The sequence below is a fragment of the Austrofundulus limnaeus genome, unplaced genomic scaffold (genome assembly GCF_001266775.1).
Source record: "Austrofundulus limnaeus strain Quisiro unplaced genomic scaffold, Austrofundulus_limnaeus-1.0 Scaffold3, whole genome shotgun sequence".
NCBI lineage: Eukaryota > Metazoa > Chordata > Actinopteri > Cyprinodontiformes > Rivulidae > Austrofundulus > Austrofundulus limnaeus.
In genome coordinates this window covers 8,757,540-8,772,867 of record NW_013952405.1, presented here as the reverse complement: position 1 = coordinate 8,772,867, position 15,328 = coordinate 8,757,540, and the positions used below count along the sequence as shown (strand labels likewise).

The following is a 15,328-nucleotide window of genomic DNA, read 5'->3' as shown; positions in this document are numbered from 1 at the left end:
ATCAACTCGATTCACTTTAAGATCATCTTGTCTTTAAATGCTCAAACAACTCCCCATCCTCTCAGATCTAGTGCATCCACTCCCACAGCGCTCTCTTAGAGCTGCTTCTATAGGTCTCTAACTAAAACTGAGAGGTGACAGATCATTTTCTGCAGCAGGTCCAAAACTGTGGAATAACCTACCACTACATGTCAGACAGTCTCCTTCCCTCGCTGTCTTCAAGTAGTAAGAAGGTGCAAAACCTCACTTGTACTGTAAATATAAATGCTCCATATTTTTGATTTGTATTTTGACTGCAATTTCAACTATGTCCTGTTGTGTCTGTCTAATGTACAGCGCTATAAATAAAAATGGTTTGTATGGTATGGTAACTCGAATATTGCAGCTGTTTTTTAAATCATTTGTTTTTTTGAAAGAGACGGGCGCTTGATGATGACATCACCGCGCTTCTCGCTCCTGATTGGTGGGCTGTTAAAACCCTTTTTGCCCTCGGCGTTTGCCATAGTTGGAGTCGAGAGTAGTGTTGTTGTGAAGGAGGACGCTGGACTGACTGCTGTCCTGCGGAGCGGCAGCTGGTGTTGGTATGTATTTTTCTGTCAGGTTTTTAGCTTCGCAATAAAATATATGCTAATATATTAGCTGCACGGTTTGTATTGTGAGCAGTAACCTCTCGGATACAACTAACAAGTTGTCAAGTTAGTGACAGCTAGTTTGGTGCTAGCTAAGTTTAACTGTGAACAACAGCTAAAAATATTTCTCCCGGACTGAGGGGGGCGGGCACAGCTGAACATCCAGCTGGGTGACAACACGGTTTAAATGTTATTTGTTTGTTTGACATTTTAACTATTCCTATTTAATTCGTGTTTATCTTTCTTTCTGTAACGTGGGAACAGACGTTTCAGTTTATAGCACCTTATCAGATCTCCTGGCTGGATGGGCTTTTGTTTCTCTTTTTATTTTAGGCTTTATTAGTTTTTATTTTTTTAGAAACACAGCAAACATTTTAATGAAACAGTGCTCATAGATCAACTGAATTGTGGTCAGTGTTTATCACACAAGTAGTAACATGAGATATTTGTATTAAATTTCAGAATTTCTTCGATATTCTTTCTTAATCTTAAGGCTAGATTAAAACCTTAAAGAAGTAAAGAGTAAAGTGTCAGCTAGACTAAATATATATTGTGTTTACAGCAACAGTATGAACTACATTCAGAGAAGTCATGCTGCTGGTTGTGCAGTGTCAAGAACAGTTTCCATATCTAAAACATTTATTAACAAAATATCAGTTGAGTGAAGTGGATAAGGTGGGGATATACAGTTTTTTTTTTAAGTTTGTTAGCAAAACATTAAGTTTGATCAAATTATTTGATGTAAAGCCTCAACACAAACACATATTGTAAGTTTGGGGAAAGATCAGATAAAAACAGTATGAATTGAAAACAGATGCATCATAATCTGTGTGGAAAACCTTTTGGATACAGTGAATCACCAAAATGCATGTTCTTAGTCAGTGTGGCCATGTTGTTATTTCCACATCATAACACAATGTGACTCGTACTGACTAATACTTGATTATTGCTTCATTTCTTTAAAGTTTTGTCTAAATGTCTTCCACTTTTAAACAGCCACCATACATGTTACAGCACCTATCTGCTTCTTTAAAAATTTAAATCATGTCACTTTCTTTTAATATTAGTTACACAGCGTAATTTAAAGCAAGTGAAACATGTTGTACATACAAAAAGTAATTGTCTTATATTGTTTATTATTTTCTTCTAGTGGCATAATATTCAGTGAGGCACCATGGGCAACACCAGTGACCGAGTGTCTGCAGATCGCCATGGAGGGAAGGCCCAACGCTTCGACAGCAGTGGGAGTCACAAGGACCAAGAATCCAGCAGCAAGATGGTGGACAGCACAGATGACCCCAACATCTTCAATACCCATGGACCTGAGTCCAATGTACCTCCAGCAATTCAAACTAAATTATGATCTAATTCATCTGTAAGAACATTTCAAAATATCCTTAATAAAGGTTAAATATTTATTATTTTCAGGTCTCAGGGGACAAAGAGTTCACCCCTGACATGGACGATCTGGTTAAAACTGGTCCTCAGGCTCGACCCACAGTGATCCGCTGGGCTGGAGGGGGAAAAGAAGTTTACATAGCCGGTTCCTTCAATAACTGGAACACAAAGATACCGCTAAATAAGAGGTAAAGAGGATGGTTTTGCAGAAGACATCTTACAGTCCTGCGTGAGTGAACTCTCTGTAACTGTCATTGCTTTAAGAGAGGCATCACTTACAGATTTCATGTAAATTCAGTTAGGTCCACATATATTTGGACACTGACACAAATTTAGTCTTTTTACCTGTTTACTGAAACATTTTCAAGTTATAGTTATATAATGTACGTGGACATAAAGGCCAGACATTCAGCTTTCATTTGAGGGTATTCACATTAAAATTGGATGAAGGGTTTCAGCTCCTTAACATATGCCACCCTGTTTTTAAAGGGACCAAAAGTAATTAGACAATTGACTCCAAGGCTCTTTCATGGACAGGTGGGGACAGTCCCTTCGTTATGTCATTCTCAATGAAGCAGATAAAAGGCCTGGAGTTGATTTGAGGTGTGGTGCTTGCATTTGGAAGGTTTTGCTGTGAAGTAAACATGCGGTCAAAGGAGCTCTCCATGCAAGTGAAACAAGCCATCCTTAAGCTGCAAAAACAGGAAAAAAAAATATCTGAGAAGTTGCTACAATATTAGGAGTGGCAAAATCTACAGTTTGTTACATCCTGAGAAAGAAAGAAAGAAAGAAAGCAAGAAAGAGAAAGAAAGAAGTGAACTCATCAATGCAAAAAGACCTGGGCACCCATGGAACACAACAGTGGTGGATGATGGCAGAATAATCTCCATGGTGAAGAGAAACCCCTTCACAACAGCCAACCAAGTGAACAACACTCTCCAGGAGGTAGAAGTACCAATATCCAAATCTACCATAAAGAGAAGACTGCATGAAAGTAAATACAGAGGGTTCACTGCACGCTGCAAGACACTCATAAGCATCAAGAATAAAAAGGCTAGACTGGACTTTGCTAAAAAAAAATCTAAAAAAGCAGCACAGTTCTGGAAGAACATTCTTTGGACAGATGAAACTAAGATCAACCTCTACCAGAATAATGGAAAGAGAAAAGTCTGGTGAAGGCGTGGTACAGCTCATGATACAAAGCACCACATCATCTGTAAAACACAGCAGAGCAGTGTGATGGCTTGGGCATGCATGGCTGCCAGTGGCACTGGGCCACTAGTGTTTATTGATGATGTGACACAGGACAGAAGCAGTGAATGAATTCTGAGGTATTCAGAGCCGTACCGTGTGCTCAGATCCAGCCAAACTGATTGTTCTTCGTTTCATACTACAGATGGACAATGACCCAAAACATAAAGCCAAAGCAACCCAGGAGTTTGTTAAAGCAACGAAGTGGAATATTCTTGAATGGCCAAGTCAGTCACCTGATCTCAACCCAATTGAGCGTTTCACTTGTTAAAGACTAAACTTCAGACAGAAAGGCCCACAAACAAACAGCAACTGAAAACCGCTGCAGTGAAGGCCTGGCAGAGCATTAAAAAGGAGGAAACTCAGCATCTGATGATGTCCATGAGTTCAAGACTTCAGGCAGTCATTGACAACAAAGAGTTTTCAACCAAGTACTAGAAATGAACATTTTATTTACAATTATTTAATCTGTCCAATAACTTTTGAGCCTCTGAAATGAAGGGATTGTGTTTAAACGATGCTTTAGTTCCTCATTTTTATGCAATCATTTTGTTCAACCCACTGAATTAAAGCTGAAAGTCTGAACTTCAACTGCATCTGAATTGTTTTGTTTAAAATTCATTGTGGTAATGTGTAGAACCAAAATTAGAAAAATGTTGTCTCTGTCCAAATATATATGGATCTAACTGTATATGCGCTAAAATTTTTCTGATTATTGCTCTTTTTGTCTTTCTTTAAAGCCATAATGACTTTGTAGCCATTCTGGACCTGCCTGAAGGAGAGCACCAGTACAAGTTTTTCGTGGATGGACAGTGGGTACATGATCCCTCAGAGGTACAGCTCTGTCACTTTCATAATCATTGAGTCTGCTTTTTGAATGCTATCGGCCAAATCCCAATTTGAAAACCAAAAACCATTGTTTTTTTAACCTAAGATTGTATCACTCATTAAATACATTGCTCTGAGTTGTTCGCTGTGCTTCATCTCAAATGGGACAAATAAATAAATAAATATTTTCTCATGGTTCATGAGGTAAAGCAGATTTTTTTTAGCCAAGTTGCCTTGAACTAATGACACTAGCATTTTAATAAGCCTCCTTTTTTTCTTTGTTTTTGTGCAGTTTCAAATCAGTTTTTAAACTTTAAACTACTGGTTTGTTGGTTTTTTTTTTTCATTCCTCTTCGTATTCTTAGTTCTTGCTGAATTTGCTGTCCTGGGCCACAGTGATGGGTTGTTCTTGCATGTCGGAAGAAAACGCAGAACATACATTATAGGACAAACCAAACGGAGCCGTCACCACAAAAAAATATTTATTTAGACCTCCATTTAGGCTCTCACAATAATCAAAGATAGACAGCTGTTCAGAGCTGCTTTTTGTGCTTCCAGGCTGCCCAATATTTAAAGAAAAAAAAAATAAAAAATAAACACTAGATCACCAGAACAGCACAGTCTTTATGCTGATTGAGAAAATAAAACTTGCACATTATTCACCAAAAAAGAGTGGAGTTTGGTGAGGAGAGAGGAAAAAAGCAGGCTGTTCTATACGCTGCACTTTATTAGGATTTGTAAATCTAAAAAAATAAAAATAAAAATGAAAGCTAAAAGGCCTTATACTGTTATTTTTTTAACTTCGTCTAATAGTTTAGCTGATTTTACTTTTGCATTTTTAATACGGAGGTATAAAAATTATGAGATTTATTTACTCTGAGCCTCACTTCAGGGTGGAGAAGCAACCCCCAACCCCCCACTGACCGTAAATAATTTCCTTTCATTCTCTCCCCGCTGCAGACTAATCACTGGAAAAGCCTTTGAAGCGGGCCCACGGGACGTAAAACACAAAGCAGTTACTTCAAACCTGCAACATTTAAATAGAAAGTAAAATAAACACTGTCTTACTGATGCGTTTTAAATTCTGTTTATTACGGTAAACAAATATTGCATTTTTACATCTATTCCACCCCTGATTTTTAACATTTGTAAGATTTTGAATAGATTAGTTCCTTTCTGCTGCTTATCACCATCACACAGTTGAAAAAGAAGTGATGACTAAGGTGAAAGCGAGAGAGGAATAAATATTTAATAGAAAGGCCCAGCCTCGTTGGAAAGAGGAGTGAACTGATGATGGGGATGATTTATCAGAGAGATCAAGGTGGATGCTGCTTGCCCAGCTAGACTGAACTGTTTGCGTTCAGCATCTTCACGCTGATACGCTGTATCAATGTTCAGTGGACTGCCTGCTCAGTGAGCTGCTAAATGTGCTGGCGTGTAAACAGCCAGGTCCTGCTCTTTTGCCTCTCCTTCCTAGCACACAAACAGGAAAGCGTGTGTATTAGCACTTTGTTTTACGCTGGTGTGACATTCTGAAAGTGCAAATTAGACGCCACAGTGAGCGTGAACAGTATTAATTAAAGGCTTCTGTGCGAGAGTGGCAAGACAGCCAGTCCTCCTCTGCAGCTAATACCAGGAAGTCATCTCCTCCAAAAATACCAATAAAAAAGCATCTGCGTTAGGCTAAATCAGTGTGTATACACTTGTATGAAATGTGTAAGAATTGTCTTATAAACAAGGTATAGTTTTTAAAAATCCTTCATCGTGGGCTTGCCTTGAAGTTCTGTGAATAGATGGTCCCTGACATAAATGTGTGGTCATTGCTCTGTTTTACAGCCGGTGGTAACGAGCCAGCTGGGCACCATCAACAACCTGATCATAGTGAAGAAGTCTGACTTCGAGGTGTTTGACGCTCTGCAGGTCGACTCTCTGGAGTGCTCCGACACATCAGGTGAGCCCGAATTCAGCGACCGTCATTTCCTGTTTGTGCTGTTTTTTTTGTTTTTGTTTTTTTTTGGTCAACCGAGACGTCATCCATATCAGTTCATGACAAAGTTAACGCAGATCTCAGTGTTTGAACTCCAAAGCTGTCTTTTTCTCGCCACAGACCTGTCCAGCTCTCCTCCGGGTCCTTACGGTCAGGAGCAGTACATCTTCAGACCCGAAGAGCACCTCAAAGCCCCGCCCATTCTCCCACCGCACCTGCTTCAAGTTATCCTTAACAAGGACACCAACGTTTCAGTCAGTGTCTCCAGCTGCCTTATTATTACACGTCTGTCTAAAAGCTTTGGTCACTGCTAACTTTCTCTGTATTTTTTTATTTTCCCTTTGCTTTAGTGTGATCCTGCTCTGCTGCCTGAGCCCAACCACGTGATGCTAAACCACCTTTATGCTCTTTCAATAAAGGTTGGTTTACTGATGGCAGAAATCAGATCATTAAATTCTAGAAGCTGTACTCATTTCCTTTTTCCTTGTGTAGGATGGAGTCATGGTCCTGAGTGCTACTCACAGATATAAAAAGAAATACGTCACGTCTCTGCTTTACAAGCCCATCTAAGCCTCCGCTCAGCAGCTCTGCTGCGCTCCTAAAGAGAAGCATGTTTGTATTCTGCGGTTTTATTGTGTCTTTATAGCCAACGAATGTGATCTCATTCAGCCAAATGTTGCACTGAAACAGGTTTACAGGTGAGCTGAACTCAAACGGCTGCAGGTAAGGGTGCTTTGTGCTCCCGGGTCAGGTTCAGGGAGAGATAAGACCCGTGCTGTGGCTTTTACTGATAACGACTACAAACACACGAGACTGTCTAAACCACTGTGTGCTGTGATTATTTTCAAGTTAGTGTAAAAAAAAAAKAATTTGGTGCATGTTGTTGTGTAAACCTGTTATCTGTCAGGTAAAAGACCTGAATAAGAAGTTTTCATAGGATTTTGAATGATACTGTGTTTCACTTTTAAAAATGTTTAGATGAAAGATGGAGCGATTGCTCGCCATGTGAGCAGAATCAGCCAAAAATGTAACTTAAAAAAATGTTTTTGTGTCTCGCTTGATCAGCCAGCAGCGAATCATGCACTCTGATTTTTTTATTTTCTAGGGAATGCATCATTTTAAAACACCTACTACTGCACAGAAACCCAAAGTTAGCACCTTGTAAAGCGTGTTTGTTTTAAAAGACAAACAAGAAAGAAAGTCAGGTGAAGTTTAGACATGAATAAATTTGTTGATAACCTACAATAATCAGAAAGCTCCAGTTGTGTCTCAGTCCCAGAAACTTTGGGACCTCTCAGTATTCATTTTATTAAATTCCAGTCTGGCCTTTTTTGTGTTGTTCTGCTAAAAGTGGAGCGGATGGTGTGATCAGAAAAATGACACACTTGGAGTTTAGATTGCAAAACTTTGGATGGTTTTTCTTGGCTCTATTTCTTCCATCCACACAATTGCTCTTTCAAACCTGGGGCTGCATTGTCCTCTTGCATCCACATCCTATGTTGGCTCCAATCCTATGAAACCTGCACCTTTTGGCAGCTGTGGTCACAAGAACAAGAAGCCGCTTTTAGATATTCGAGCCTTTTTCTTTAACAAATTTCTTTAATCATCATCATGAGCTCCTCAGCTCCTATCTTTTCTCTGCTCCATGTTCGGTGTGGTGCACACATACCAAACTACYCTGTAGCTGTTTGTATCCTTTAAACCGGCTGAATGTCTGTGATGCTAATTAAATTCAAAAGTTGATTTTGAAACATGACTAATGTGAGGATTAACACTTGCTTTAGAAGTCCAAAGAACTATACCCACAAACATACTAAAGATACGCTGATTAGACAGTTGTTTTTAACTAAATCATGTTTCACAAGAAACAAAGTGTTTCAGTGAGCTGAAGGGGTACCAACAAAACTGAAGCTACTAAAGTCAAATAAAATATTGACTTGATAGTTTGTAATTGTATGGCCCCTGCTGTTTTGTTATTGACCGCTACCTTAAATTGTTGTAGAAAGCTTTTGATTATTTTTTTATAGAAAATTTTAATGATCAGTTTGGCAAATCAAATATTTATTCTATGTTTTTTTAAGGTAAACTTGCTGTTCTTGTAGAAAAATTTAGATCAGAAGGTCAGAAATTTTCAAAAACCTAATTGGTGTCGAACTGTAACTTGTGCATCTTTTGTCGTCATGTTTTTCTGGCATATTATTAATGAATGACTGTTAACCTGTAGCAACAAACTGAACTGTTTAACTTTAAGTGCAATATTGTGGCGTTGATTAAAAAAAAAGGAAGTTCTGTATCAAAATGTTGCCACGTGTAGAGTCACATGTCCTGCTTTGTGAACATTATGTTCATCGGCGAGAGTTTGACCTGTTTCATAAACTGAACTGAAAACATCCAGATGAGGAATGTTGGAGGAACATGTGTTCGGTTTCTGTCGTTGGCCTTGTTTTTTTATTTTTTCCCCTCCCGACATAAATTTGAGCATTTTTCTCCCTCCTGGAAGTGGACGTGATGATTGAAGTGTTTAACTTTGCAGCAGCTCCTGTTCTGCAGCGTCTCAGGTTCTATTTAAATTTGACGATTTGTTTTCAGTTGGGTTTATCAAACATGAATGTACTGTATGTGTGTGACGGTTAAAGGCAGACATGTCACCGTTTCTCTGAGCTGCTTCTAATGTCTGCAGCCTGCTAGTGATCCTCAGAGGGCTATGAGAATAAAATGTTACCATGAATTTAAATGTACAGTTTGTTCACTTCGGTGTTCATAAAAATGTAATATTTTTTTCATTCAAAAAAAATTTTTTTTTGCTGTATTATGTTTTCTGCATGAAACTGGTCAAAGCTGATTCTCTGCAGGTGTGTAAAAAGAGGCTTGCATACACCCTGTTGGTCTGAAAACGTTTCCTTACCGTTGAGACTCTGTAATGTTTCGTCCTAAAATAAGTATAAGATTTTAGGAGTTGTGACAAAAAGAGGAGTAACGAGAAGTGCCATGCCGTTTTAAAGCTAAAACCAAAACTTGAAATTTGCAGCCATGTTTAAAAATGCTTTGCAGAACCCAGTGTGAGGATCCACTGCACAAAGTTTAACTTGTTTGCAAATAAAGACAGAAAATACTGGTCCTAATACCAGCCTGTGTTCTGTTTTTTTTTTATTTTTTTATTTTTTAGGGTTTAATACGCTGGGATTTTATTTGKTAAAGGTACTCTTACGTTGGGAAACAAAACACACTAAACTCAGTGTTTTTGTTTTATTCCTCTGCTAATCAGCCAAAATTTCAGTTTATAGTTTGTATTAAAAAATGACCAGATGTAATGTTTTTACATAACACTTTGCTGATAAGATATGGATAATGAACTCTGTTCAGAATGACTTTCACAACCCTTAACGTTTACATCATTATTGTTATCATTCCTGACCCACTTGTTTAAAACTTGAGGAGCACCGTAGCGTCAGCAGAAAAGAATTCCTTTGCGTGTTTTTGCTTGTCAGGATCTCTGACTTCTCACCTTATTGCTGTAATTTAAGAATGAACCCCAGGGTGTGTCTGCAGACGAAGGGTCCAGATTCTGAAAAAAGGATTGTGGTTTGTTGGTCAAAACTCATATGCTTACAGAACATTGGTGAATGTATAARGACAAGTGCCTGAAATCTTATCTTAAACAGCTTTTATCTCATCTGTAATTATACCCAATATATTGTTTATTCAAACTGATGAAAACTTTGAGTTTGAGCGGTTTTAGAGCACGAGTCAAACTCAARGCCCCCGGGCCAAATCTGGCCCTTGTTACCATTTTRTCTGACCCCAAAGGTAATGCTTTAAATGGGAAACAGTTTTATGGTTTCTCTTTTTGTCACATTCTTCTCCTGACAGGTGGCCAACTTTAAAGCCAAAAAACCAAAAAGAAGTTTGAATTTTTCAGTAATCTTTCATTTTGGTGTGGAAAGGGCAACAGAGAGTCAACTTCACTTACTGTTTAAAGTCAAATAGTTTGATTTTTTTTTACCTGTTTTGATTGATAAAAAATGCATTGTTGGTTAAATTGTGATTTAAAATATGGTTCATTTAATTACACTATGTATTAATGTTTGCTCTGTGTTTTGTTTTTACATGTCCTCTTCATTTATTGTATTCAGTTGTGAAGTTAGAGTGAAGACACAGATGTTGATCTTTGACTTCAYAAACTGGTCATTTAGATTATGGAGTTCAGTTACTTTGACGACCCGCCATTAGACGGGTTGGTGTTAAGGAACTGGAGGTCCTGGGAAAACAGGAGATTGCGTGGTCGTAAACAGGAGGACACTTTGAAAGGGACTCTTTAAAAACCTGACTGCTGTACAGAAATTCCCTTCATGCTACTGACAACTGTATGTTAGTACCTTGTCTGTATTTTGGACTCCTTGCAAGTGTTTTTTTTTTCTACTCGAATTCTTGTATGAATGTAATGCTGTGGTGATGTTTTAATTTACTATTTTACTTTCTTGTTTTATTTTATTTTATGTGAAGCGCTTTGTGATTTTATGTCTAAGAAAGGTGCTATATAAATAAACTTTACTTACTTAAAAGAGAGCTCAACCAGATCTGCTGCTTGGTCGTCATTCCTTGTGTGTTGATAATGAGTTTATCCAACAATCTTTAAGAWATAATAAATGAAAAAGTTGTCGATAGAGAATAAGGAATGCTAATGATGTCTTTCTAATCTTTTTTATCCTTTATGTATGTTCTAAATGCTACATTGGAATTGGAATTTCTGATTCCTGAGAACAAAAACAATCAGAATGCCTCCAGAAATTGCCCGGATGTTTCTGCTCAACCCCTATCTTTAAAATCCAGCATGGCTTAAAAACATAAAAACTGGTGACAGTTGCAGCAATTAACCTTTTAAACACTTCTGTAAGTAAATGAGCCACACTGTATCCTACCTGTTAGTGAGGATGTAGCTGTGTCTGTATGCAAAGGAATGCATTATCTGCTCAGTGATCGCAACAATTAGCTAATCCCACTGGTTTTAACTTGCAGATGAAACAGATAAATAGGATGGGATGTTATTCCCAGCCCTGAGTTTCATCTTCTGAGGTAAATAAAATATTACTCCTCCAAATTGCTGTTAGCGACAGGTAACATAATGATTATTCTTAACTACTCTGCATATCCTATAGATAGGTAAATATCTGTTTTGACCAAAACCTGTTGAAATAAATACAGAATTTAGAGGAAAATAAAGATAACCAGAAAAACCCATTGTTTTCCAAWTTTTTATTTGTTCTTTCTCAAACATCTTCATTGCTAATACTGTYGCCAATACATCACACCAAAGACAGGACCAGTACAGAGTCCTGAGTAGGCTTACTTAGTAGCTCATTATGCACACACGCAGAACTAACCTGCACCAACCAGATAGCACTATATACATATGCAACTCAATACCAACAATACATTGCTTTAATTCRCCGTTTGGTTCTTTCCCTAAAAGCAAAAGAGACAAAAAAAAGAGCTTTGTTTACACTCCAACAAGGTGGAGTTTGAGCTTTACAATCAACTCAARCTCCTTCTGAACCACCTTTAAAATACTTGGCAACTTTTTTCCTCTTTTTCTTTCTTTTTTTTTCTTTTTTCCAAACGTGAAAAAAACCTCAGTTAGCAGAAATCAAGTACAAGCTTTATCAAGGCCATTTCTACCACTGAGACCGAAAACGCTCTCAGGCTAACTTTAAAGGCAAGCGAAGCAACATTAACCAGAGCTTTGTGATTCATGATCAGTGTATTCAATATCATAAAGGCATAGTTTGGACTAATCTGATACGACCCATGTGATTAATTGATTAAAAGTGGCTTCATCCTCGAACACACACACACACACATGAAAAAAAACCATGAGAGGTAGAGAAAAGCAAGGACGCACAAAAATCAATAAATGATGTTTAACATCAAAATTTTTAAAAAGCGAGCTATTGCACAGCTACCCAGATAATCAACTTTGCCAAAAGCAAATGTTGGATGTTCACACACACACACAAACACACACTCACACACACTAAAAAATTCATACATGAAAGCAGGTTATTTACAGCTGAAAATGGCATATTTACAGCAAAAAAACAAAACAAAAAAAAAACACCAAAACTCGAAATAAACGTGAATCTGAACTGAATAATGGGACAATAATTAAACCAACAGCCTGCCAAAGTTTGCATGAACTTATTAATCTACTTCGCCATTACCATGGGAATGCTTTGACAATCTGAACCAAGAAAAAAATAACTTGAAATAAGAAAATAAGTTTTGGTCCAAATAAAYAGTTTCAGTAAACTGAACCACCTGTCTAACGGTTACCGTCTCTATAGTTCTAAAGACCTGTTTTTTTTTAAAGCTACAAATCAATAAAAAGTCATATTGGTAACCCTGTGGTTGATCCAATCTGGGCTTTACCATTCACATGGATAAGGCAGGTCAGAGTTGAAAAGTTCAAGGTTCAAACTTTGGCATTTCTCTGCTCCGTCGTGTCGGTTTTCAGGTACAACCTGGTTCATGCATYAACACTCAGGAGTACAATCGTTAACACCAGTTGTGTTTAAACCGTGAATAAATAAGAGTGAGTTCTAACCCAGTGTAGCATAATTACTGAAGAAATATTATTGCACGTGCTCAAAAGGAGTGGGGACGTGTGTTAAGTCTGGTTCMGGTCCATTAACAATTAACTTTAATGGCTCCACGTTCTTAGATTCGTTAAATACTTTGCAGTTTGAGGTCAGCAGCTGGGACCTAAACGAAGCAGCTCGGGTCTTAAACAGAACTTCTCTCTGGCTTTGCTAAGATTATTAATAAACATTGGCTAATAGCTGACTTCCTCCACAAATAGACACAACCTACCTACATTCCTCCATCGTGTGTAATGATAGCTTATGAGGTCGTTTTTTTTAAATACTTTTTTTTGCATTGCATTTGCAAAAGGATGTTAATAAAAACACAAGCCATGGAGGACAACGTCGCAGGTGAGCTGTCTTCGAGCGAGCAGTTCAAACAGATCAAGTCAAACTTCGTGTGCAGAACTCCTCTCTCAAACCATTTTTAACATGCACGGACATCTTTTTTGTTTTCTTTTTGTTTTCCGCTCACAGGCTGTCCAGCTTTGTGTGATTTTATCTGTAACAATGACAGCGTGTGAAGTCACAGATGAGCAGCTGAGACAGATCCATCAGTAGGATGTACGTTACTGAAACCACCAGAAGCACTTTTTACTCAACTTTCTGTTGCACACACGACAAGGCCAACACTGCGGACTGTTTCTGATTTCTGTTCACTAAAAGACAACAACAGGGGAAGGTGGAGGGGAGAGAGAGAGAGAGAGAGATAGAGAAAGAGAGAGAGAGAGAAAGTCACAAACAGGTGGGAGGGTGAGGCTCAAGGTGCAGACTGTACTGCTTGGAGGAGGTAAGGAAAGGAGGAAAAGACGGAGCCTGGGCAGGTCGATATGTGGGATGGGGGGAGGTGGGCGGAGGGACTTGGCTGGTTTAGCAGAGGTCAGAGGTCGTAGCATTGAGGCTGGTTCCTTAAAAGTCTACAGCAGGCATTGGCTGCTGCGCTTCCTCGCTGTCAGGCGCTGATTGGCTGCYGCTCTCGAGGATCCAGAAGCACCGCTGGACATCAGGAGACTGCGATCAGCAAGCTGGTCTCTGGCAGCGCCTCCTGAGTTCTCAGCTGGACATGGACAAGAAAACAGAGACTTTTAATTTAATGATCCTTAGTTCAAACCATGAGGAGAGGTGAAAAGTTAAAGGAATAGGTTGAAAACGTGTTTACTTTGCTATTTTGAGTTAAAAAAGGAGATGAAATCGGCTGATTTTATAAAACCTGACAAGTGTTCTTGTTTTTCTCGCAGTGACTTTCTTATTAAATCTAAATCTTTTTGTTGGTTTTTATACCATTAAAAYGTTATACACTGACATTACCAACAGCTCAAGTTTATGCAATCTTTATACGTGTAATGTTTGTATCACAGAATCTCTCAGATATAGTTTTATTTTATATTTTAATGTCAGTTTGTCAWAAATTTACTGATACGGTCATTTATCTCTAAGATGATCAGACAATGCAGTTCACAAGCACCGGGTGCTAATCTGAAATCTTTTATAAATTTGCATATCAGAAGAAAGTGAGTTTCTAAAAAGGCAGAAGATAAAACTGCCCTTATTTTTTTACAGCATTTAACCCAACCGGCTGAAATCCTTTTTATATTGTGAAACAATTTCTGTAGCTCTCTAAATGAAGATATTTCTTACCATGAAAATATTAAATCTTCATCTTGTTTTAACATTATTATTTGATATATTTGAATGAGGTGAGAGGCTCATTGTTTTACAGTTCAAACATTGTATTTAGTCCTCTTTAGATTCAAAATGTTGATATCTATCTCCTGATGAAACTCAGAAACAAAGAGGACACGTGTTTCCAAAATAACTGTCACGACATGGATTAAAATTTAAAAAACACCCCGAGGTTTGGTTTGTTGTGCAAAATGCTAGTTTTGATAAAATTGTGAAAAGCACAACTATATTTGCAGATGACAAGCTGAGGATGAGTGATTAGACAGAAACAATGCAGCTGTGCAAAAACATGACATCACTGGCAGTGGTTTGAATGCTCATTCCTACTGTTAAAGAGCAGCAGTCACAACTTTAGTCTGTCACACATCAATCCCTGATAAACACACCCACACACACACGGACGCACGCACACACACACACTTTTATCTCTGTATCCTTGTGTGGATTTTATATTGATTTTCATTTTTTTCTACAGCCTAACCCTGACCTGTAACCTGTAACCTAACCTCACACCTGAAACTAATCCCTGACCCACAAATGTTTTTTTTTTCCCCATGGACCAGGGAAATGTCCACACAATGACACATTGTCCTCATAAGCATGTCAAAACATGTCCACACACCAAAACAAAGACATGTCCACACACACGCACAGAGTGAAAGCTTTGTGCTGTGAAGTTATTTTAGTTTTCACTAAAGCGCCACAAGCTGTGAATAGACACAGTTTTAACAACAGAATCTTACTGAAGACTGTGGAAGACTGAAACTGACAGACTTAAAAATAAAAGCAGAAATCTATAAATGGACAAATAAAAAAAATAACTTTACCTCATATTTTATAATTGAATTGACTTTTATATTAATTTTTCCAGCTCAGTTTCAACAAATTATACATATTAGAACATAATTTAAACG

General features: G+C 38.0%; 2 protein-coding genes across 2 annotated transcripts in view; one reads left to right on the top strand and one right to left on the bottom strand.

Moving 5' to 3' along the window:
- Positions 1-480: 480 nt before the first annotated feature.
- Positions 481-9,220, top strand: prkab2 (protein kinase, AMP-activated, beta 2 non-catalytic subunit). Its single transcript, XM_014021514.1, has 8 exons — positions 481-581; positions 1,780-1,962; positions 2,058-2,215; positions 4,019-4,112; positions 5,943-6,057; positions 6,214-6,347; positions 6,444-6,512; positions 6,586-9,220. Exons 2-8 carry the CDS (start codon positions 1,804-1,806, stop codon positions 6,661-6,663), a joined length of 807 nt encoding a protein of 268 aa, XP_013876968.1. The 5' UTR covers positions 481-581; positions 1,780-1,803; the 3' UTR covers positions 6,664-9,220.
- Positions 9,221-11,331: 2,111 nt separating this feature from the next.
- The window catches only part of pde4dip (phosphodiesterase 4D interacting protein), a gene marked incomplete at its 5' end in the record, with an annotated part of 46,796 nt that continues 42,799 nt past the window's right edge, over positions 11,332-15,328 (bottom strand). Inside the window, 1 exon segment of the mRNA XM_014021410.1 lies at positions 11,332-13,788. Within this exon segment, the coding sequence (XP_013876864.1) occupies positions 13,649-13,788 (140 nt within the window).

Excerpts from the sequence above, each read along its gene's own strand:
- prkab2 (XM_014021514.1), top strand. The coding sequence starts at position 1,804 with ATGGGCAACACCAGTGACCGAGTGTCTGCAGATCGCCATGGAGGGAAG. Across the intron at positions 4,113-5,942 it reads GGGTACATGATCCCTCAGAG|CCGGTGGTAACGAGCCAGCT; the intron begins GTACAGCTCTGT and ends TCTGTTTTACAG. Across the intron at positions 6,348-6,443 it reads ACAAGGACACCAACGTTTCA|TGTGATCCTGCTCTGCTGCC; the intron begins GTCAGTGTCTCC and ends CCTTTGCTTTAG.